Source organism: Wyeomyia smithii, chromosome 3 (assembly GCF_029784165.1).
Source record: "Wyeomyia smithii strain HCP4-BCI-WySm-NY-G18 chromosome 3, ASM2978416v1, whole genome shotgun sequence".
Classification (NCBI taxonomy): Eukaryota; Metazoa; Arthropoda; class Insecta; order Diptera; family Culicidae; genus Wyeomyia; species Wyeomyia smithii.
The window spans coordinates 181,291,570-181,315,884 of record NC_073696.1 but is presented as its reverse complement, the minus strand read 5'-3'; the positions used below and the strand labels follow the sequence as shown (position 1 = coordinate 181,315,884).

Sequence of the window (24,315 nt, the reverse complement as noted above, 5' to 3'; positions counted from 1 at the left end):
ACAAATTCAAATCCTAAATAACGGTGGAACAATATATTTGCCATACAAATACTCTAATAAAAGCAAAATTGTTCTAGCTTTGTACATGGTAAACCTATAACTTGAATTTCAGTCGCTTTACATTGTATATTCGAGAATTTATAGTTTCGCCCTTTACCATGCAACTTTTTCGATCTGCTCGAAAGTATCGCCCTTTACTATGCCCCTTATTTTGATTTGCTCGACAGTACCGCCCTTAACTATGCGCCTTATTTTCATTTGCTCGACAGTATCGCCCTTTACTGTAGGCCGTGTTTACGTTATTGTATTGGAATACGCCCTTTGCTTTTAATGTTTATTTTGTTGACAACTTTGATTTCGTCCATTCATCAAGCCGAAGTCAAGTTTCGCCTTCTACAAACTTAAACAACAAAAATGGCGTATTCCTCATTCTATTTCGTTTTGATATAAAGTAGATTTCGCCCTTAACAAACATCGTACTTTTTAATAGTTAGTTAAAATGCATCTAATATATTCGTTTTTATGGCGTGGTTACACTCGGACTACTTTTTTCCCCCTTGTATCTATTTTTTTTCACTTTCCGGACTACACTTTTTCTGTCCCGGACTACACCCGAGCAAAGATGACTAGAACAAGATACCTGACTCTTGCAGAATTCATCGGACATGATTGTCGCTGCGCGTGAGCAAAAGTCGAACTAATTTATACACTGTTAATATGATGTATACTTAACGTCAAAATCAACTGATGACAAGGCCAAGATATGACTGCTGAAAGGTGAAACAATGTTTTCAGTATCCATGTGGATGACTGTACGGGGCTGCCATCCGAAAAATGATAACAATGTGTACGAATCTTTAGTTCTCAAACATTAAACTTTCCGGAAGAATCAAGAATTATCGGCGCATCATCTAAAATTAAGCGTACCATCAGAACTTCCTGATAACCTATGAGCTATGAGCATGGTCTGTAGCCAAATTTTCACTCTTGCCGAGGTTAATAAAGCAAAAATCGGGTGCCTCGATGACCCTGACCATATGCACAATGGTTCTGGAACCTGGCTTGCGACATATCAAACTTTAAGTTTTGGTAGGATGGGATCTGAAAAAAAAAATATAACTCCACAATATAAACCCCCACTCTGATAGTCAATGTCACACTTTTCTGTCGTACTTTGAAGTGCAAAAAGTATGGCAATAGCATTAAGTGCAAAAAATGACAATGTCATTAATCTGCATGTTATCTTAAGCGTCGAGCTGACTAAACTGCTACACCCTTTTCATATACAATCTTGAACAGCTCAACGATCGATGACGGACTATGCACGATAAATCGGTTTTGCTCATAGTGACAATTTTATGAGAATTTAAGTCATCAGATGGCAGCACTAACCGTCGGAAATCGGTCGTGTTCAAAATGTATGAAAAATATGGAAGTCAGGTATCTTGTTCTAGTTATCTTTAACCCGAGAGAGACAGGGTGTATAAACACCAACAATAGAAAACATGCTTTCAAATGCCGTATGATAAAAAGACAGCTGAGTGTAGTAAAACAGACGTACCACTTCATACAAAATTCTAAGAAAATTGTGGTTCCGACTAACTTGTGCGATCCTTACTGGACGTATTCCGCAAAAAATAAACTTTCAGTCTTTCTACTGTTTTGGCAGCCCGGCCCGCAACAACTGTCAACTGAGTTCAGCGGAAAAACCAGCGACACCACCGCTGCGGCGAAAATATTCCGCATAACTGAACCCATTTGAATTGACCGTTATTTTGATTCACGAAAAAAAAATTCGTTGTACGTCTGTTTGTCTGTGGTGTAGTGTCGTTTGAGTATTTTTTTAAGCTAAAAAACGCACTCCGGGAACGATGTAGTACCGTCGCGAAAACGAATTCGACATAAATTGAAAATATCTCGATATAGTGATTTTTAGGCAAAAAAGATTATAAAGTGTTTCATGATCCAAATGTTACTTGTTGTAAGTGCACCTATATCGCAGTTACATTGGGTTCTACCAACATAACAACTGCTAAATGTCAATCAGTTGTTTGTTGCTCTTTCTTGCGTTCGGGTTGTTGGTTCTTTGTGGCGTGTGCATTTTTCTCCTTGTCGCTTCAAAACGTAAATATTTTCTTTTTTTTTTTCATATTGAGTGAGTTCGTCATGGCTACGGGCTAAAGCAAAGCAGTTTGACTGCTACCTACATTTTCTGCGTTGTGTCACATGCGAATACTCATTTAGAGGAAGTGGAAGTGAAGTGAAAACAGTCTACCACTGAAAACTTCATTACTTGTGCAAAAATTAAGAGATTAAGGGACGAAAGTGGCTGCTGCTGGTTATAATCATGACTATTAAACCAGTGGTGAACCAGAAAAATTCGAAGGATGAAAGCCAGGAAGGCACTTCACAAAATTTGGTCAACAATGGAACGGTAGTTCGTAACACCCACAGGAATGTTGTTCTGAATCAGCTGTCGACGTCAGAAAGTCAAGTAAGATAATGGCCTTATGCAGCAGACGATCCCATGGCGTACGTGGACACTGTGATTATTTTCTTCGTGTTTTCCAGCAACTTCCAAGAGAGAAAAGGGTTCATACACCACACAATTTTGATAGTGAATCTGTTCGACACAGACGGAGCCCACATAAAAAGTAAGTACATACAAGCATTGTCTGTTCTGGTTTTCTTTATGCCTCTTACCAAGTTTTAAGTGATTAGAAAAGAAAAATTGTTAAAACGAAATGTATCGTTTTGAATAAGAACAAGTTTAAATTAAATAATCGCCATCTTATCCATTCTCTCACATATTGCTTTGAAAATACGACTTGCTTTGGACGACCAGCTAGCATTGATTTTTTCTGATATTTTTGTACCTATGCGATGAGAATTTTGTTCTTCGTTTTACACTTGTGCTGCATTCCCGTGTTTGCCATGTGATGGCTGTCGTAGTTTGGCGCAGAGATGCATCATATATAAATATGATAGAAGACGAAGTTTGTTTCTTGTAATTTTGATTAAAAAAAAAGCAACATATGATTATGGATGGATGCAACATATCTCTGAATTTAATGGAACTGATCTCATCAAACACTCTACTGTTGAATGATTTTGACATGAGACACTAAATGCAATTACTCAATTTGAGGCATATTAACTCATGACGTCACCACAGCTTAAACAACTGCAGCAGCTTTGTTTACATTCGTTATTGAAATGTTTGTCATGACACTATTATTGGTTATCCCCCTAGTAATGGTGTATGCTCAATAGATTATTTAAATTCATTTTTTTTTTTCAATTTTTATAGATTAATATTTAAAAAACATTGACGTGCTTGCTGTTGGACGTGGTTCTCCTATTTTTTACGAAAATGGGATTATTTGCTACAAACCTGAAATACTAAGTATATACGGTGGATGATGGCTTTGTGAGTTTTTCTATTTTTGCCACGTTCGCTTATACCACTGTAAAACAAGAAAGTACATTAAAAAACGTTGTGTTTCAATCTCCATGTAAAAGCAAGTTGCTCTTTGATGATGAGCAAAGCAGATTTTAGTTCAGCAAAAGTGACGAAAATAGAACACCTGAGGTAATCATCATCTACCCTATGTTCTGAAGATTTGAATTTTTCCTGAAAAGAACTTGTCAGCGTATCTACTTGCACCTGGAACGATAGATTCTGTGTAATTTTCAACGCATTTTTGTCACAGCGTCATTTTTGTCTCAGGCTAATCAGAGACTTAGTTCAGAAGATATGTATGAAAATGTATTGAAGGGATAAAGTAATAGTTTGATTGAAAGGGATTTTGAATGACAGTATTTCAACAATGTTATTTTTTTTTTATCAGCACATTGAGTAGTCTACTCAGCCAAGTTACATACCTATTTGAATTTTTTAAGTTATTGAAGTCTTTAAAGTTTATAATCAAACTTCTATCCAGGGTTTTTTTGCCAGCAAAAGTAATTGAAACCAACTTAAATGAGATTAAATTTATTTAAAAATGAATATTAGTTTTTAAATATATAATTTTAATAAATACTTCCAGAGTGCGCAATTTCAAAATTGCATGTTTCCCCAAAGTATAAAAAAATGCAAAAATTACTCCAATTTTAAAGCCGGATGAGAATCCAGCTGAAGTTTCAAGTTATCAACCAATCTGTTTCCTTTCTACGATAAGCACAGTTCCTAAAAGAATGATCTTCGACGAAAATCCAATTTTTGCAGACGAACAGTTTGGATTTCGCTCAGAGCTAATATCATAAGAGTAAAAAAATCTGAAGCTTCTTCCCCTGGAACAGTTTACCAAAATTCCGAATCTGGCAGAATTCTTAAATTACAAGAGATTAAAGAGAAAGCTTTTTAGAACAGGAAACTTGCTCGAAAATGGCTGAAACAAACATCAAACTAAACATCAGCAGTATGCGATTTATCACAACCAGTAAAAACGTCATCATCGGCAACTTTGACAGTGTTGTGTGCATTTTTTTTTTCTTTGTGTGGACTCATCACTGCGACCAGAGACATTTGATCTATTGTGATATTGCCCAGGTGTTTTCTGTACACCGCACTTCATATTATTAGCAATATCACTATCGAAGTAAATGATACTCTTTTATCATTTATATCCGTGCTTGTGTGTGAGAGTTTACCCTTTCGTTTCAAGCTTACTTCTCTACTATACCGAGCCCCTTTTCTATCTTACCAATATCGCCAAATTACAAATCCCTGGAGTGAGACTAGATCCTCTGTGGCCAGGTGAATTCTAAGAGGAACCTATAGTGTCAAGAGAAAGAAGTCTTATCGAAACCTCGTTCCTCCTACCAACACCGCGTCACAATCACAATTCCCTAAAGGGGCACATAATGCTTCACCTCTGGTCAGTTTTATCATAAGTAGGATTTATATCTTGTCAAGAGGAAGGAGTCTTATCGAAAACTCGTTCTTCTAGCCAAGACCGCATCTTAATTACATTTCCCTGAAGAACTGTTATACGTTTTACTCAGACCAGATTTATTATAAGAGGGACTTATTTTTGTTAGGATGAAAGTCAGCAGGAGTACTATAGGATTCAGCTTGAAGAAAGGGTATACAATGGAGAACCTGCGAATGCAGTTTTACTAACTGTATAAGAGAATTGTGGGTAAAATGATCAGGGGTGGTAAACGGGCAACGGTCATCCTCGGTCGCACCTTTCGACATATCCCATGCAAGTCCGTCCGCGTTACTGCTTTGCTTGCCATGGTTCTTTTGGTTGTTCTGGTTATCTATTAAACATTTTTTCTCGCAACCGCAAAAAAAAGGGAGTGGTTAACGACAGAGCCGAAGTACTGTCACAGACATCCACATTCAGACCGCCGACATATACCATCACCCAATGAAATTAATTCTACCAAAAACGTATAACTGGTAGCGAATTTATCCACTCCACTGGGTCAGTGCCAACACCTGGAATAATGAAACGGTACTGCGACTCACGACGCAATCATGAGAGAGATGCTAGGCAGTTGTCTACATTCAAAGCTCATGTATTGGTGTGCCAAAACTGACTTAAAATACGCTGCGCAACTATCCATTTCAGGGTGCCAACTGCGCAATGATGGGTCGAATCAAAGCGAAGAAGAATCGTTCTGACAGCAGCTTTAGCGAGTTTTTTATTACACTGGGTCAGTGCAAATCTACCCAAGAATGAAGAAACGGCATCAAGATTTACGATGCAAGTAAGAAAGAGATGTCAGATAATTGTTTATGAACTGAGCACGTGCGGCGGTGGATTGAAACTGACAAATTTACGGTGCACTTTGGGCAGCACGCCGGGTCAATACTGGGTCAAAATCAAGCAAAAGTGGGTGAGCTGGGTGGAATAAAAAAATTGCCATTAGATCGCAACTGGGATTGACACTGGGAACAAATAAATTCGCGCAGTTAAGACAGCTGAATGAGAATAAAAAACACGGGTACAAACACATGCATACACACATGTGTATATAGAAAAATAATAATAATGAGAGTAATAGATTTTTTTATACTGGGTACCTGGACGCTGTGGAATTGAAGGCAATGAAAAAGCCGTTTCACTGGCACGATAACCTTTATGTAACGTCTCATCAAGGGCTTTGAGAACGGAACTTGATGAATGGGAGAGGAGGATCATAAGAGAAAATTGAAATGCTGTAGCTGGCTTACGACAATAAAAAAAATACAATACCAAACTGCGAGAAAACCGGCTCAACAACAAAGACCTAAGTACGATAACAGGACTCTTAACTGGTCACTGTCCGAGCAAGCATCATCTCAAGAAGTTAGGTAAACTCGATGATGAGAGGCGCCGCTTCAGCAGACTTGGGAACAAAACCTCGGAACATCTACTCTGCGAATGCCGAGTATTAATAATAATCAAAAACATTCAAACCCATAAATCTGAGGAGAAAGCATGAGCATGAGCATGATTGACCGCCCGCGGTTGCTACTCCGTTATTGCCAGATCAGCTGTAATTACACAGAGAACCAATGGATGATGCTTGGGATTAACATTCATCCTCAATGTGTAAAAACTGGTGACCTTAATCTTTATATTAGGCAATACCAGCGCCGGCCGCATCCGAATGCAGGTCAAAGAAGGAATGTGTATGGGAATATGTTGACGTGATACTCGCTTTATTGGAAGCCGAGAACACCTCTGCACTTCCACGAGAAATCACTGGGATGTTGGAGAAAAGGGTAAGGTTTGCAGCAGGTTTCGTTTTGGTAAACGATGCGCTGAGTTCTAATACCGGGTTCATAATAACAAATATCGCGCGTACGAGTTCATTATATCTTCTACGGAAATCATAACGCGATCCGAACTCATTCCGGTTGATGATGTAACACCGCAAAAATGAAGCGCACGCGAGGATACCGGACCTATAACCTAATCAAGACAGACTCAAATATTCGAAAATATGCTTATGAAGTCATTATGCAACTACCGAAACGTATCTCTCATTGATTTATCTCAGCTGACTACACAATGTTACGAAGCAACCAGATATGCATTAACCAAAAACAAGAAAAAAGTAAATATATAGGCCCTCAACACATACTGCAAGCGGTCAGCAAGAGAGCTTCAAAAACGGCCTATTTGCTTGGCCATCGCCGTTAGAATCGAACGAAATAAAAAGAAAAAGAAAAAAAAAGATGTGTGCGTCGGCAGACGAGTCGCGTATAATCCTGATATTAATTGCAAATAATTGCGATATTTGGTGGCGATTAATTACAATGTTTTGTCGCGATTAATTATTTACGATATTTATCGAACGAACGGAACCTACTCTGAATCACTGCGTGCTGGAATAGAACCAACGGGTGGACAGTCTGCGAATAAATGGTTTGGTACACCTCGTAAGTCACAACACACCGAAAATCTATATTTGAGCAAAACTCACCTGGGCCGAAAACACGTTTACCCCGGAAAGTTATGCGCGACCGCTCTATTCCCTCTTACCGACGTATACGCGCGGAGACACGGTATTTCGCGTTGATTACCACTTACTTCCTGAATAATAAAGCGAAGATACCCACTGAGTATGAAAAACTGGCAAAGTTTCATGCATTCATAGCTAGAAAATTTAAAAAAATGCAAATATGCATATCTAACAAGACCGAGTACTAATTAGATTTAACAAAATGCCAAAACAATCGCAATCAAAATTTATTTGCCATGCTGACCGACAAGATTTCTACTTAATTAAATTTAAAATTGTCTATGTGTTTCAGTATTTACTCAAAAGCTAGAAAAATCATAAAACAAGGGCATAAAACTGCTCAAAATGTTCGTAACAGCGCCTCCGTTCACCTGAGGAAATAATATCAACAATGAAGACTGACACGCAACTGTTTCGACGCAGTTTCGGCCCAATCGGTAGATTAAAAAAATTCAAAACTGGCTTCCACGAAGCCGCGGTCACAAGCAGGGATGCCACAAACACAGACCAATCTGTGCAAAACAAAATTCCCACACAAGTATATGTACATACAGAACTGCAAACGCGCCCTTCAAAATACAGGCCGATGTTAGGCCGACGCCACACTGCAAAGGACGCGACGCGAAATGCGTTATTTCTCACGCAAGGAGAAAAAAAAACAACAATGAAAACTGACGCGCGTTAAAACACATCCCGAACTGTTTCGACGCAGTCATCCGAACAGCATCGGCCCCAGTACGCACCGTACCTACTGTAAACGATTGAGTGAGAAAATTCCACCGGCATCTAAAAAACCGCGATAACAATCAGAGATGCCACATATGTAAATTTAAATTTATTTGTGAATTATAAATTTCTCATCCATACAGTTTACAGATTTGTAAAGCCATATAGATTCCTACGATTTTCTACGAAATTTACAAATTTTTATACAGACTTTTATACTGGAAATCTGTAAAACATTTTCGATGTTCAGTATACAGAAATGTAGGATCCCCACAAAAGGAATTGTGAAAAGCAGAAAAAAAACATTGGTTCCCTTTTGCATGCAAATAAAAAAAAAAAAAAACACAGGCAAACCGTCACCAACACTTATACTTATCCTTTAATTCTCGCGTCCTCTCTGAACCATCATGCTGGTGCGAGAACGTGCCGCACGCAAGAGCAACCTTGCACTTACTCACACACACTTATGGCAAGGCAAGGGCTAGCGGGAAACGTGCTCCGCCACCGAAAAAGAAATGCAGCTCTCACAAATTAGCCACAAAATTGCACGAATCTTTCACGGATTTCAACATTGACGTCACTCTCACCGATAATACGAAACCGCCACATTTCGTATTACCTTTTACTCCACCCTTTGCACTTAAAATATAACTATTACGCGACGGGAAGGCTAAATAAAATACGTCGACATTATTGCACTATCCTCAATCGTACACGACAACCCTCGGAACACTTCATCGCGATTCCTCAAACCCATAAATCTGAGAAGAAAACATCAAAATTTCAAGCGGATCGTATTTTATTGAATTAACCATTTCAATTCCTCTATCGCTGTTTTCTCTGTTCGATGATTTCGCAGATGGGACTGATTTGCGTTTTACGGCAGTATACCATGCCTCGTTCCTTTTGCCAAATGCCGCCACTTATATGTACTAGGTTTACTCAAACCTTTGGGTTGAGTTAAATCCGAATAAGCGGTAGTGACAACATACATTTTGAAATTTTGGGCCGTATGTGTACTGCCTATGATCGCATAACTGTAACATTCGACATTCTATATGTTTTGTGTTTTTTTATGGAGAAACAACTAAAATAAACTGTACTTTTTGCATCTGCAAAAATATGTTTATATTTGTTTGTAAACATGTCGTAAAATCTATCTATGTATTGTCACAGCGTAAATAACCGTACAGGGTGGCAACGTGAAAGTGACACACTTTATTTATGTCATAAAACTCAAACCAGTTTTTATTTCTCTTCGGAATCGATTTCACGAACATCTATAAGTAGTAAAATTACAATCTACTTAGTTGATATGATATGTCCAATCTTTCACCTTTGTGTTTGATAACGGCCCGTAGACGCTTTCCGAAGTCATTGCAAGCCGCACGCACAACTTCGTTCGGCATTTCATCCCAAATCTTCACCAAACGATCTTTTAAATCTGTCCACACTCAAATGTCTAACGTCGTCCAACTCTCCTAGCATGTATCCCCAGACAATGAAGTCTATCGGGTTAAGATCCGTTGACGATGCAGGCCCTTCAGATGAACTGATGAAACAGGGCAAAATCTGCTTACACCATTTCTGTACGATCGATGCCTTATGCGCTGGTGCTGAATCCTGTTGAAAGCAAAAACTGTCTTTCCCCGAAAAGCATTTTAGCGTAAGGGTGCAAATGGCTTTTGATAACGTGTTGCAAGTATATTAATTTATATTTTTAACAACGGCTTTTACCCGTTAATATTCAATATCATTAAGGCAGACAATGTGTGCAGCAAGGGAACCGAAAAATAAGCGAACTGGAAATATGATACAGATTTGGAAAAATATACCGCATCCCGACGGCCTTAATGAACGGCTATTTTGCTTGTTTAAATTTGCCTCCAGAGAAAACAACTTTTCGTCCGAAAAAATAATGTTTTGACCTGCGTGCGTCTTCAGCAGCAACCAAGATCTAGCAACCCTGTCGGCGTTGCCCACACGCCATTTTTCTTGTCTAACGGGCTGGATTTCGCCGGAAATTTTCCTTTGATGACCGCTGGAGTCCGAACACTCCGTTTTTAACCAGGTTTCTTCTTGGTAACATCCGTGCCTATATCCTTAAAACGCCTGATGGTTCTGTAGACGAATAATCTGCTTAAATTCAGATTTGACAGCTTCCTCCTTATCTCGATGTTAGTCAATGCTTGTAGGTGCAATATCCTTTATTGATCTCTGTTTGAATCCATTGCATTTTTTTGAAAGCGGAACTAAACAGTAACTGTATTTATTGCGAATAATCAGTAAACACGTAACTTGTTCAAAACATGCTCAGATGTTTGTCATGCTGTGACAGAAAATTCAACGAGAGGCACTTGAATATGTGTATCACTTCTATGTTGCCACCCTGTATAATTGTCACACTACTAACCGCCCTTCCAAGCATATTTGTCCCAGCGTATATAAGGTTTGTGTAGAACATGGGACTACTATGATTGAAACGGCCGTTTACTTTTTCAACTTTTTTTCCAAAGAATCAATTTGAACAGTGGCATGAATTACTACCCGCGATTCCTTTCTATTATTAGCGGTATTTTTCAAGAAAATCAACAGAAGATGTTGATCAGAGACAAACTGGTGACCTTTTAATGTTTTATTAGACAATACTAGAGTTTGCTGCAGCCAAATGACAATCTGCCGTATTTGACACAAGATTCTTTGGACATTCAACCACCCAAAGACAAAAACGCACGTAGATCAGGTACTATAAAATAAGTCAATGTCCTTGAGAATATAATTCCTAAGTTGATGAGCATTCCCTGTTGGCATTTAACATACCGCAGAGATATATCTCTCGTGTTACATAAATCGTCGAATAATGATTTGCTCTAATATGTAGCAAACAATGGATGTTGTTTTTTCATTGTTTGCTGAACAGAAATATCCCAATTAGTGTTAAGCGTTAAGCATTTAGTAGGCCTCAAATCTAATCACTTCAGATGAACCAACGAATAAACTATTTTTTATCGTTTGTATAGTCTCGGTCGTATCAAACGTGAACACCATCACAAAAGGGAAAATCGAGAGCGAGATAAAAATGCTTCACCTAACTATCAAGCAGTTTTGCCTTCTGTAAGCACCAAAAAGCAAACGACCCCAGCTTGTTCTAGCCCGCTGGGAAGTGCAGGTGGTCGTTCTCCTAAAAGCGTCGTCCCTGCTGTAAGCAATATTGGCGTGGCCACAGGCAGCGGCAGTAACAATTCGATCAATAATTTATCTGCGGCGATCGATGAAGCACTCTCCGGGTACAACAGCGGTGACGAACATATTGGTCAAAAAGACGCACAGCTTACCCCGGACGAATGGAAGAAACGCGATGAAGCTTTTGCTAAAATAATGTCTGACCGCGGATTCATTCTTAAGGAGATGGTTGAAGATGGCGCCTGTCTATTTCGTGCCATATCACTGCAAATTTATGGTGATCAAGATATGCACGAAGTCATCAGACAGCAAACGATGGATTATATTGTAAGTATATACCGCTCTACACATAGTTGTCCCAATGTCCATTAAGTTTTCTATAAACATGGGATAACTATCAATACAGAGGCAGTATAGTTCTAGTTTATATTTTGTTACTAGATAAATTATATTTTCTGTAACTTTAGTACCAAAATCGGGAATACTTTGCACAATTTGTAACGGAAGATATAGACAATTACGTTTCTCGAAAACGAGCGAATCATGTCCATGGTAATCACATAGAGATTCAAGCAATGTCTGAAATGTACAACCGCTCAGTCGAATTGTATTGCTACCAGTTAGGTATGACAGTTATTTTCATTTATTGATCTTGGCATGTTTGATTATTGAATTGCTTTCCGTAGAACCGATCAATATCTTTAATTCCGATCAAATTAACAACGGAAATGAACCATTGCGGTTGTCGTACCAGCGTTGCTCTCACTACAATGCGATTATGGATCCATATAAAGCATCAGTAGGAGTTGGTTTAGGTTTAGCAGGATATCGGCCAGATGAGTTAGACATTAAACAAGTTGCAGATGCTGTTCGAATGAGCGAAGAGTTAGAGATTGAACAAACTATGTTCGAGGATAAGTTGAAGACTACCGATTGGGAAGCCACCAATGAGGCTATAGAAGAACAGATAGCTAGAGAATCCTATCTCCAATGGTGCCGTGACAATATGCGCAATAACCCCGGTAAAAATAGTAAAAGCACTAGCACTATCACATCTAGCGATGTCAGTGGTGGTGGAGGTTGCAGCACGGCGACTAGTCCAGAAAAATCGCCAAAGCATAACTTAGAAACTGCAACAACCTACCCTGACACGCTATTACGAGAACTTCGCAAATCAGCGTCTCCTGCGCCATCGAATCTATCGTTTAATCAAGGAAGCTCCTCCAGCTCGAAAAACAGTTCATTTGATCTGGATTGCTCTTTAGCTGAGTCATCCTGTTCAGTTCCTTATTACTTTAACAATTGTAATAGGAGAAAGAAACGGAACCTAAATTCACCGTAAGTATGCAAAGTAATAGCCATTTGAACAGTTGTCGTATCTAATATTCATATTCACAGAGTGGACAAATCCAACGCAGACATTCTTTCTAAAAAATCAAAGCTAAGCGGTAATAAAACGAGCGAAGGCGAATCGGATATAGGTGCAAGCACATCGGGCACGGCAAAGAATGAAACCCGCAGCGAGCCAGTTTCGGAATTTTATCAGTCCTTACTGGAATCTTCGTATACTGAAGATGGTAGTGAGTAGCGTCAATTGTTTAATGATTGCAATGCTTCTTGTGGTTTTTGTTGTATGTCTTATTCTCAACAGGTTTTGCACAATTGAGCGAGCGTGAGATGATACAAAAGGCCCTTGCAGAGTCGGCTATGGATTTCGTAAAACGATGTGACCGAACAAAAGGATCCCAGGAGGACAGATATGGCACCACAGATGAAGAATACGATTCCCCGTCGCCTTAAATTAGTGAAATGAGTAGCAATCCAGACAGGCACAAGGAAGAGGTTTTTTTTTCTATTTTCGGAAAATATTATCTTCATGTAACGGTAGAAGGCATTAAGGCAACAATATTTGCTAACTTATGCACTGTTAATAACTAAGTGAAGTCTCATTAATGTTTACTTTCTTCGAGACCCTGTAAGCTGCAGTGTTAGAATTACTGTATTACTCAAGTTCCGTGGAATAAGGAGTGTGCACAGCTGTTATAGGTAATCTTTTCATCGATCCTCATTTCCTCCGCGTATCACCTAGTATCAAAATTTTTGTTTTTCAACAAAAAGCAATTGCGAAAGATCCCGAACGACGGCGGAACACCATTTTAGCATATTGAATTTCTCTTCAAAATTTAAATACGATTTTGCTGGAGTTTATTTACTAATCATAAGTGAATTATTATATACGCTATTATGTAGAATAAAGACATTCATAAGTGTAGACGCTTTAGTTAGAGCGTGAGCTATATGTTTGAAATGAAAATACCACAGAAATAAATTTAAAGTGAGGTTGCATTCTGTGTTCTTTGTTATTTGAAATATCACTTACAAATTCAGTGTGAATTGATTGATTGATTTGTGATGTTTATAACATGGCGAACTATATGACAAATTTTATCGATATGCTATTAAAGCCCTATCCTGTTTTAGATCTTAGACCTTAGATCTGAATTTAAAATTACGTCTAAAGTGAAACCCGAACCCGAGATTTTTGTGGGGGTCGATTTTATCACCCTGAACTTTGAATCTTGAATGATATTGAAATGTCAGTAATTTTTAAAGTTGCATAATATAAGACACCATTATCTTATTGTTATGCTCTTTTGAAATTGTCGGGTTTCAGGTTTTCAAACCCGTACCCGACGCGAACGCGATACTTTTAAAAATGTTCAAACTCGAACCGAACATACACGCATATTTATACAGAGATACAGAGTATACTGAACTTGCCGCTTAGTACAATATAGAAAAAGTAAAAAAATATTGTACTGAAAAAAGAAATGATTCGTTAGTGTTGATAAACTTGATTGTAAACCACAAAAATTGCGGTTATACATTTTCTTCTTCTTCTTCTTCGGTTTGATTTTGTTGGCCTGAGGGACAGTTGCCTCATATTAGCCAATACAGAGTAGAGATGATCGGGTACGGGTATTTTTACCCGAAACCCGTACCCGACGGGTTCGGGTCGGGTTTCGGGTAACGCCAAAAAATATTTTACGGGTTCGGGTCGGGTACGGGTAATTAAAAAACCAAGGCTTCGGGTTCGGGTCGGGTACGGGTTTGAAAAATTCTCAATTGGTCGGGTACGGGTCGGGTACGGGTAATTCAATTATCGATGACACCGAATCTATACTCAAAATTACAGGTTTTTGGCAAATGCAGTGAATTATAAAATTTTTCTCACGTTATAAACTATATTAATTTTGACCTTTCGAAATTCGTTTGACCCTTTAATGTGTTTATAAAACTCGTCGTTTATTTTAAACTTTACCAGACATGCACTTTTCATAATGGACCGATTCCTTATAGTGGACCACCCGCCTGAAACTCTGGGTTCATTATCATTCGTTCACACGCACACTCGGTTCTAGCCTAACTCCGGCCATCATCTCGAGAGACCACATATGACAATCAGTGCATAAAATGTGCGAGGTACCCAGGCATTTTGAAATAAAAAATTTAAAAAAAAAATCCAGGACGGGTCGGGTACGGGTCGGGTACCGGCAATTTCGGCGTTTTTTTCTATCGGGTACGGGTCGGGTACGGGTAGTTGGAATAGATATTTTTCGGGTTCGGGTCGGGTACGGGTATTTTAAACAAACCAGACTTCGGGTTCGGGTCGGGTACGGGTTTGAAAATTTTCGTTGAGTCGGGTACGGGTCGGGTACGGGTAACAAATTTCCCATACCCGACCATCTCTAATACAGAGCTTATTACATTTTCGTGCATAGGCCTTTTATAGTTTTGTGCTTTTTATTTTGACCCAATACCTTTCATTCTAAGTTGCATACAAGTAGTTTCTTGCTTAACTTTTTTGAAAAAAATCTCATTACATATGCAACGCATTGCTTAGAAGACGGTAGTGAAACGAAATGTCAAAATCATTCATGAATGTGATGTGATTTCTATCGGTTGCATGTGATGCGTGAAGCCGCTTTCGATTTACGAATAAAATGTGTAGTTTACCGATAAAGATTATGATTTAATTCTAAAAATAAAATATTACCTTATATTTCACACGTTTGCGAAGCGGAGAGAAAGCACTAAGGCTTCGAAAAAAAATTACATAATCCGAAAGCATTCCAGCTTTTAGGATGGGGAGCGGTAAATCAAAGGTAGATAGAAGAGAACAGCTGTTTTATGCAACACTGATGTTATAAATTTACCAATGATGTTATAATTTTTTTTACAGGAATCTCCAGCTGCTGACCAGAAAAACAACATTGATTTCACCCGCTTTAAAGCGAGAGTAGATCGCATTAATATTAGCGGTTTGAGCAGGACCTACGATGACTACGTTAGACGTGCTGTCGAGAACCTGTTCAAAGCTTCAAACTTTCAGGACATCATCATCGAAACGACAAAGTTCGTCATGATGGATATTAATATCGATTGTCGAATAATGCTTGTTATACTTTTCCAGTGCAAAAGATAATTTATTGCAGCTAGGTGTTTTTAAAAATTTAAAAATTAACATCGACATCAGCAAAGGAAGTGAGGCAACTAAAAACGGTTACGAGGTGACGTTCTGCGGCGACGAGCTGTCTCGCCTGACCGGTAGCGTCGGAACAGAACTTGGACAAAATGATGGGGCACTTACTGCAGGTGATTTTTGTTTACAACATAAAGTGGGAATTGTTATAACAACTTCTCAATTCACAGAACTGACATCTCCTAATGTGTTTGGTCGAGGAGAACGGGTTAGTCTGAATTACAGTTACAGCTATGTGAAAAGTAGTGTACTTAATCTGCGCTTTACAAAACCGTACTACCACACCAATGTCGGTGAATACAATCCAGAGTAAGTGTTACTTTTAAATTTTATTTCGATACTAAAAAATATTAGAAAAGTACCGCTGCTCTTGAGAAATACCTCATAAGCAAAAAATTACCGAAAACAAAGCCAAAAAATATATTATAATTTGGTATATCATGTTTGATCCAATGTAGATGATGAAGAGAAATGTGTGTAATGTAAACGATTTCATTAATTTAATCAATTAACTTCCAGAACATCAATATCAGTTTTCAAACACTCTTCCCCAACCCCCTGGACAAAGTTCCGAACGGAAGAGGCTGGAGTGTTGCTAGATTTCTCATTCACGTTACCATTTGGTTTGAGCAATAGTTTCCAATATGAGGTTGGCATGAAGGAAATAGTGGCAATGAACAAGACAACACCGTTTTTTGTGCGGGAACATTGCGGACCAAAATTGGCTAGCATTATTCGTTACATTGGTACTTTCGAGGGCCGTGACAGCAATGTATTTCCTTCGAATGGTGTTCTAATAAAAACCACAAATGAACTAATGGGAAGCACACTATCTCAATTCGGCGTGATGAAATCCGACGTTCACTGTGAGTTGAACGTGCCACTTTTTGCGGGAATTTCACTCCAAATGAGCGGACGAGTTGGAATGTTGCTGAACGATGCACGAAAAGAAGCGATTCCGATTAATTCTTTATTTTTCCTGGGTGGTCCTCAATCCCTGCGTGGATTTGAACTCGCCGGAGCTGGTCCCTATCGCGAAGGGGTAGCCGCTGGTTGCACGGTAATTACACAACATAATTTCGTTGAACTCGGTTTTGATTTTTTCCTCTTCAGTCCTATTGGGCATCTGGATTGCATCTGTGGAGTCCTTTACCTTTCAGTAGTTACTTTGGCGGTTTCGGTAAACTTTTTAGGACGCATTTGTTTTACAATTTTGGAACGTGTAATACATTCACTACTGGTAACAATAGAAAAATTAATGGGTGTCACAAAGATTGCAATGATTCCTTTTATTATTTTAGATAAGTTGCGAAGTACTGCTGGAGCTGGAATAGCATTTAGGATAGGCCAAAAAGCGCGCATTGAGTTCAACTACTGCCAACCTCTCTCTTTTGAAAGTGGAGATCGTGTTAAAAAAGGATTTCAGTTTGGTATCGGCTATGAGTTCATTTAGGTAGATAGTCATTCGAAATAAAACCGCTATAGCCTTGCTACTGCTACCTTCTTCCTTTCGCATCCTGGTTGATTAAAACCGAGAAGTTTTTATCAAAAGTCATTTGTTGTGTTTCACAGTAATCTAACAATCTGAGTGCGAAACATTTGTTCGCTTCATACAAATGTACAATGCAATATTTTGTTTGAATGAATAATTCCTAAAAGAGTAACTATTATCCAGGAAAAATGACATTCTCTGGAAGTCTAGATCGCTAACACGTTATACGACGGATTTTGTTATTATTATTATTATTGATTTTATTGAGGTTTTAACATAGGAGTCATTCACCTCCTTACACAAATTTACATTTTTAGTTTATCACAAAAAATCTTAATATCTATATCTTTTTATATAAAAAAAATCTTAATATCTATATCTTTTTATAAAAAAAATCATTATATCTATATTTTTTTATAAAGGTCAGTGTCTTTAAGGTATTTTATTAAGTTTTTTTCGTTAGGCAGTGACAAAGCTTCTTCCAAAGTATTGGGAATGTTGTTGTTAAATCGTTCGGTATCAAAAGCTCTACAGTCAGTTATGATATGGTGTATGGTTAGGGGGGAGCCACAAGTAATACAATTAGGGGGATTAGTTTAATCTAGTCTATAACTGTGGGTAAGGCGTGTGTGGCCAATACGTAAGCGGGTTAAAATACGGCAAACAGCCGGGATTTTATTGTCGGGCCAACAAAGAGTTGACAGTTTGAACCTTCTTAGACTACATGAAGTGTTTTTAAACCATTCGATATCCCAAGAGTCCCTTATTCTGTTTCTAGCCCATCTTGAGACATCAATAGCGGGGAGAGGAAGTAAATCAACCGGTTTTTCTCGACCTGAACCGGCAAGCTTGTCAGCAACTTCATTGCCATTAATTCCAGAGTGTCCGGGAACCCAGCAGAGAGTGACTTTATTACTAATGGACGTTAGTTCAGTTTTAGTTAGCCAAGGATGGGAGGATGAATCAGAATTTAAAGTCTGCAGGCAACTGGCTGAATCGCTGAATATGACAGTTTTTTTATTGAGGTCTAGGCATATTTCGGAGGCTTTCATTAGGGCGAAGGCCTCGGCACTGTAGATGCTAGAGATAGAGGGGAGAGAGGAACTTATATTCAAGTTTAAGGATTCCGAAAATATACCATAACCAACCTTGCCGTCGGCTACAGATCCGTCAGTATATATGTGGTGGTAGTTCTGATATTTGTCGGAAACTAATTGATGGAAGTACTGTTGAACTATGGAAGGAGTGTAACCTGCTTTTAAAGTGTTGAGAAGAGAGAGGTCTATGGAAGGGGAGGGTTGGTTCCAAGGTCGGGTTTTAGTTCTAGGTAATATAGCAATCGGTGGAAGATTAGAGCGGGTTGTAGATTGGAAAAGTTGTAAAGTTCTATTTACCAGGGGAACGTCGCTTTGACCGGTAATGCTCAACCATCGAATGGATTTCCTGACAAGGCAAAAAAGAAGATAGTATTTGAAAGGCAGTTGACCACATTCTGCCATGATAGCAGATGTAGGGCTAGTGATGAAGGCACCTGAAGTAGAACGAATGGCGCGATTGTACAGCGGGAGGAGTCTTCCTAATACTGATTCACCTCCTCTACTGTAGAGTCCAACTCCATAGAAGATTTTAGGAAGCAGCCAAGCATTTACAAGTTTGAGCATAGTGGACCTATGGGCATAGGATCGAGATCCAATTATCTTGATGACCCGCATTTTATTTATGGTATCTTTTCTAACAGCATTAGCATGTTCTTTAAAATTAAGACGTCTATCAAGATATACACCAAGAATTTTGAGAGTTGGTTTACTGGGGATAATTACTTGATTAAGTTTAATATCTCGAAGCTTACTTATACCTTTTCTATTGGAACTAATGTGAAGCAGCTGGGATTTTTCGGGAGAGATGGTAAAACCTATTTCATCAGCCCAATGAGCTACGGTGTTAACCGCAGATTGTAGTCTATTACGGGCTAAGGATTTGAAAGGGTTGAAGGAAAGTAACAAAATATCATCGGCAAAAAGAAACTGCATACAAATGAGGAAAAGAGTAGGGGATAGCACTGAACCTCGGGGTATACCATTTTCTTGTAGTCTGGTTTCGGATTGTGTGTTTCCAATGAGTACCTTAAACTTCCTGTTTTCCAGGAAATTTCGAATGAAGAGACCCATGCGGCCTTTAATGCCCCATTCTTCCATGGATTTCAACATAGTGTAACGCCATGTACGATCGAAAGCTTTCGACAAGTCGAGCGAGACACAATCACCTTGATGGCCCCGTTGAAGGTGACTCTCAATAAGATCTTCCAGTTCAGTGAAATAATCATCGGTTCCTTTGTCTGGGCGAAAAGCAAACTGTCTGCTATCGAGAAGGTCTCTGGAAATGAGTTCTTTCAAGAGACGCCGGTTTACCATCTTCTCAAGTACTTTTCCAATACAGTTAACTAGGGTGATGGGTCTATAACTATCAGCCTCACTGCGATCTTTTCCAGGTTTAGGAATAGGAATCACTAGACCAATTTTCCAATCAGGAGGGATTTTCCCTTTGTCCCATATGTCGTTGTACAGAGATAAAAGAATTATTTTACCAGAGTGAGGTAGATTCTTAAGGAGAGGGTATCCGATGTCGTCAGGTCCTGACGATGAGCCGTTAACTCTGCGTAGAGCCCATTCAAGTTCCGAAAAACAAAAATCTATATTCAATGGAAGGTCTAAGTTTGTTTCAAAACAAGGAGGTGAGGATTCTGATAAATTTTTCTTGGTTAAAAACTTATGTTTGTAATTAGAGGACGAAGAAGCAAAAGCAAAATGATCAGCTAAATGTTCGGAAATAGAAGAAGGATCATCGGAGATCTGGTTATTAATTTTGATTTTAATGGGAGCTTTGTTACGGTTGCCACTGAGACGATTTACTCTATCCCATAATTCCTTGGAAGTAGTTTCTGGGTTTATTGCCGATATAAAGTTTTTCCAGCTATCAGACTTAGCCCTAGAAATTGCCTCTCTAGCAGCTCCTCTGGCTATTTTGAACTCTTCTAATTTCAAGGATTTCTGACGGTCTTCTTTGGGAGTCTTTTGAAGAGCTCTTAACTTTTTTCGACGTAGTTTGATGGCCTTTTCAACTTCAGGGTTCCACCAATGCACTGACCTCTTCCCGGGTTTGCCACTGGTTCTGGGGATATGACTTCGAGCTACTTCAAGTATGGTAGAAGTGAAAGATTCAGGAGAGGAGGGGAGATTATTAGAAAAGCGAATGGTTATTTCACGTTGAAAATTAGACCAATCGGCCAACTCATATTTCCACCTCGGGCGAGCTGCAGAGATAGGACAGGGACGATTGAGAGTGACTATGATAGGTACATGATCGCTACCACAAGAATCATCGTGAACTTTCCATGATAATCGGTTTAATAGGCTCCAAGATACGACAGACAGATCTAATGCAGATGTGTTGCCATTAGAAGGGTTAATGCGTGTAGGGCTACCATCATTTAAAAGAATGAGATTTTGTTCCTGAAAGAAAACTTCGAGGATTTTTCCTCTGTGGTCATCTCTGTGCCCACCTCATGAAGTGGAGTGAGCATTAAAATCACCCAGTAGGATGGTAGTGGTTGAGATTTGGTCTAAAAGTACACGAAGCTCTTTTCTAAGCCGATGAGTATTAATTGAACTAGGAAGATAGATTGAGATTATTGTAACTTTGATGGGAAAGTCAATTTCGATTGCTATTGCTTGGAGTGGAGTGGAGATAGACAATTTGCGGTGAGGGAATTCTGAGTTAACAGCTATTGCAACACCATTTATATTTGGATTGCTTGAGTTTTCGTGGATGTAAAGGGTATAACCTTTGATAGTTAGAAGGAAGTTTAGACTTAGGAGATAAGGTTTCTTGTAAGGCAATAATGAGAGGGTTATATTGAGAAATTAATAATTGTAGTTCAGCGAGTCTTCCTTTTAACCAAATAAGTTCCATTGTATTGCAAGATTTGTTAAAGTGGCAGGTGGGTTGGTTAAGTATCGATTAGTGGTTTGATTTGAAGGGCAAGCCATAATTGGGTAGTTTAAAAGATGAGTCAGTGGAGAAGAGATAATCGGGATTGGAAGAACTGTCAACTTCAACGGTCATTTGTTCCGATGATTTTTTAACTAAAGGGGGAATGATTTCAGTGGTAGGGTGTCTTTTGTGGGCAGTTTTAGAGTTTGATACCGGAAGTAAATTCACTTTGGAAGAAGTGTCACTTACCTTTACTGTCTTAGCTGTTTGCAGACTAGAGTCAGTGTCCATCTCGTCTTCGATGTCCTGGTCGGTTCCCTCAATCACAATCTTCTTCTTCTGTTGTTTCTTCTGCTTCTTGTCTTTTTTAGTCTGCTCGAGTTCCTTAATTCTACTGGTTAGGTTGGCCACGGTATCCATCAGCTTCTGGATCATGTCGTCCTTCTGTTTGATCAGGTCTGCTACTGCATTGTTATCGTTGATTTTCAGTCGCTGTTGAACTTTGCTCACTTCGGCGTAAGATCCTGCCCCTGCGTTGAATTGCGCGACGGCTTCTTTGTAGTCGATTCCTTTCGTCACTCTGATTCTGGTGATTTCTTTTTCGGCTAGGTAGACTGGGCATTTCCTGCTGGAAGGTCCATGTTCTCCTTTGCAATTAAGGCAGTGGGGCTTATTCTTGCATTCCTCATCAAAGTCATGCACTTTCGAACAGTTTCGGCATCGAGCGGCAGCTTTGCAACGATTTTTAGTATGTCCATATTTGTAGCACGTGAAACAAATCGTCGGCTCAGGAATAAACACTCGAGTTTTAATTCTCAGTGGACCAACCTTGATGACTTCCGGGATGGTGGTGCCCTCGATAGTTAGGACCACCGTAGGGAGGTTTTGTTTCTTTCCATCAGTGAATTCTTTCCACGAGCCCAGTGAATCGTTTGGCAGCAATAACTCCTTGGCTTTTAAACTCTTCCACTAATTCAGTTTCGCTCATCTCTACGATTTCACGACAGGTAATAACACAGCGTCTCTTATTGAGTGTTGGGTGTAAAATCACAGAGACGGCCACGCTCGGTTGTCCCACATCTTGTTTCAGTTCTTTTAATGCAAGAAGTTTTCGCACTTGTTCCGGGTTTCGCACTCGCAATACAAATCTTTTTCCATCATTCTCCGTAGTTGCTCCTTCAATCTCACCAACGCAGGCTTCCAGACATTTTCCGACCAAGAAGGGGTTTAGTTCCGCTTTGTCGTCAGCTTCCAGTTGCAGAATGTTAAGTTGACCAAATTTATTATTATACATCCACTGAGGCACAGTTCCAATCTCAGGATATTGGCTACCTGGATCCCAGCACGCCGCCGCCGCCATCAGTTGTGTTCTCTTTTTGCACTTCCTATTCGCTGTATGTAGTCTGTTACTTTTCTATTCGAGAAATATACAGCGATGGTTGACAAAATCACAAAATATTGCAGGTAAATGCTACACTTGCAAAATAACTTTGACGAACAATCCGAAAAACAAGCCTGTATCGCTTGAATGCCAAGCATCGACTGACTAATGACTGACTGATCACTAATGACGACGGATTTTGTGCTTAATACTACACTTTTAAAAGGTATACCGTTGTTCCGTCTCCCCACCAAAACTAACCACGACCAATCAGCATCAAGCAGCATCTATGCGAGCCACCGCAGCTGCTATAAAAGAACCCTCTGAAAGGGAAAGCATTCATTCAGTTTTTTGTCGCGCAACCATTCACATCGTAGCAGCAGTAGCAGAAGATCAAAGAAGAGAATAAATAGTTGGTAGCATAGCAGCAAAGTTGTTTTTCCTGCATTCTTCCTCCTTTGGAGCTGAGCAAAAGGCAATTCCCCCAGTTCTTTTCAGGACTAATTAGAGTTAATTTTGAGCCAATTGCAAACTCCGTTCCCCTCTGGTGTTTACAGTCCACCACAAGACGTTCCAGTGCGAACATCAATTTGGTCCTTCGAACCGGATCACGAGCCACCCGGAAGAAGCAAAATCCGTGCTGCGTTATTTTCCTACCAAAAGAGAATTGAAAACGCAGTCGCTCTGTGCTATCAACTCGCCCGCAGGTAGAAGAACCTGCTACAGCAACTGCGATTGTGGCTAAAGCGTAAAAGCAAAAGTAAACGTGTTTGAACGTGTTCGCGCGCGTTTGAAGTAGAATTTTCGAGAATGCCCGTAATGCATTCGCCGTCGCGTTCGGAAAACGGTGATAGTGACGGATCTGCGTCGTTTCATGGATTCGAAGAAGGAATTACTATGAATCCCGAGTGCCGTCAGCGCTCACAAGTGAAACAAAAGTTGGTGCGGATTCAACGTACACTTATCACTAATTCTAATATTGGATTGGCACAATTAAATGTGCTGTCGAAAAATCTGTCTGCTGTATATTCGGAGTACAGTGGATTCCACAGTAAGGTACTTTCCTTTGTATCGGACGATGCTTTGGATCAGCAAGAAGAGGAATATGCTGGGTTCGAGAGCATATATTATGACGTGTGCAATGCCGTAGAGGAGTTACTTTTGGCAGCAAAGAATACAGCGGTGCCAGAGTCTCCAATAAACCAACCAGCTCAACCAGTTATTATTCAACAGCAACCATTAAAGATGCCAATTCCAACATTTGACGGAAGTTATGCCGCATGGCCGAAGTTTAAGGCTATTTTTAATGATCTGATGGCAAACTCCGGGGATACAGATGCAATTAAGCTATATCATCTTGATAAAGCGCTTATTGGAAATGCCGCCGGAGCTCTGGATGCTAAAATTCTGAGTGAAGGTAATTACAAACAAGCCTGGGATGTACTTATGGATCGCTACGACAACAAGCGTGCGATTATCGAGACTCATTACCGCGGATTGTTATCCTTGAGAGACAATGTCATCACCATCGTATAA

The 24,315-nt window shown here is 39.4% G+C and overlaps 3 protein-coding genes across 4 annotated transcripts; all 3 read left to right on the top strand.

Moving 5' to 3' along the window:
* Positions 1–2,059: 2,059 nt before the first annotated feature.
* LOC129731518 (OTU domain-containing protein 5) lies at positions 2,060–13,719 on the top strand. Of its 2 annotated transcripts, none has more exons than XM_055691593.1 (7): positions 2,060–2,494; positions 2,572–2,654; positions 11,211–11,700; positions 11,841–11,997; positions 12,060–12,711; positions 12,772–12,950; positions 13,025–13,719. In XM_055691593.1, the coding sequence occupies exons 1-7, from the start codon at positions 2,348–2,350 to the stop codon at positions 13,171–13,173; spliced, it is 1,857 nt and encodes a 618-aa protein (XP_055547568.1). In that variant the 5' UTR covers positions 2,060–2,347; the 3' UTR covers positions 13,174–13,719. The 2 variants fall into 2 exon arrangements, with proteins under 2 accessions (XP_055547568.1, XP_055547567.1); XM_055691592.1 differs by having other exon boundaries at positions 12,772–12,953.
* Positions 13,720–15,298: 1,579 nt separating this feature from the next.
* Positions 15,299–17,580, top strand: LOC129731516 (SAM50-like protein CG7639). The gene is made up of 7 exons (XM_055691591.1): positions 15,299–15,539; positions 15,617–15,789; positions 15,848–16,029; positions 16,087–16,225; positions 16,436–16,976; positions 17,030–17,156; positions 17,218–17,580. The coding sequence occupies exons 1-7, from the start codon at positions 15,519–15,521 to the stop codon at positions 17,367–17,369; spliced, it is 1,335 nt and encodes a 444-aa protein (XP_055547566.1). The 5' UTR covers positions 15,299–15,518; the 3' UTR covers positions 17,370–17,580.
* A 6,018-nt stretch (positions 17,581–23,598) lies between these two features.
* On the top strand, positions 23,599–24,315 carry LOC129728895 (uncharacterized). The gene has a single exon (XM_055687368.1). It carries the CDS (start codon positions 23,599–23,601, stop codon positions 24,313–24,315), a length of 717 nt encoding a protein of 238 aa, XP_055543343.1.

Coding starts and splice junctions, on each gene's coding strand:
- LOC129728895 (XM_055687368.1), top strand. CDS start 23,599: ATGCATTCGCCGTCGCGTTCGGAAAACGGTGATAGTGACGGATCTGCG.
- LOC129731516 (XM_055691591.1), top strand. CDS start 15,519: ATGGGGAGCGGTAAATCAAAG. Junction 15,790..15,847: donor ATCATCATCGAAACGACAAA/GTTCGTCATGAT, acceptor ATACTTTTCCAG/TGCAAAAGATAATTTATTGC. Junction 17,157..17,217: donor GTGTAATACATTCACTACTG/GTAACAATAGAA, acceptor TTATTATTTTAG/ATAAGTTGCGAAGTACTGCT.
- LOC129731518 (XM_055691592.1), top strand. CDS start 2,348: ATGACTATTAAACCAGTGGTGAACCAGAAAAATTCGAAGGATGAAAGC. Junction 2,495..2,571: donor TGTCGACGTCAGAAAGTCAA/GTAAGATAATGG, acceptor CGTGTTTTCCAG/CAACTTCCAAGAGAGAAAAG. Junction 2,655..11,210: donor AGACGGAGCCCACATAAAAA/GTAAGTACATAC, acceptor TCGTTTGTATAG/TCTCGGTCGTATCAAACGTG.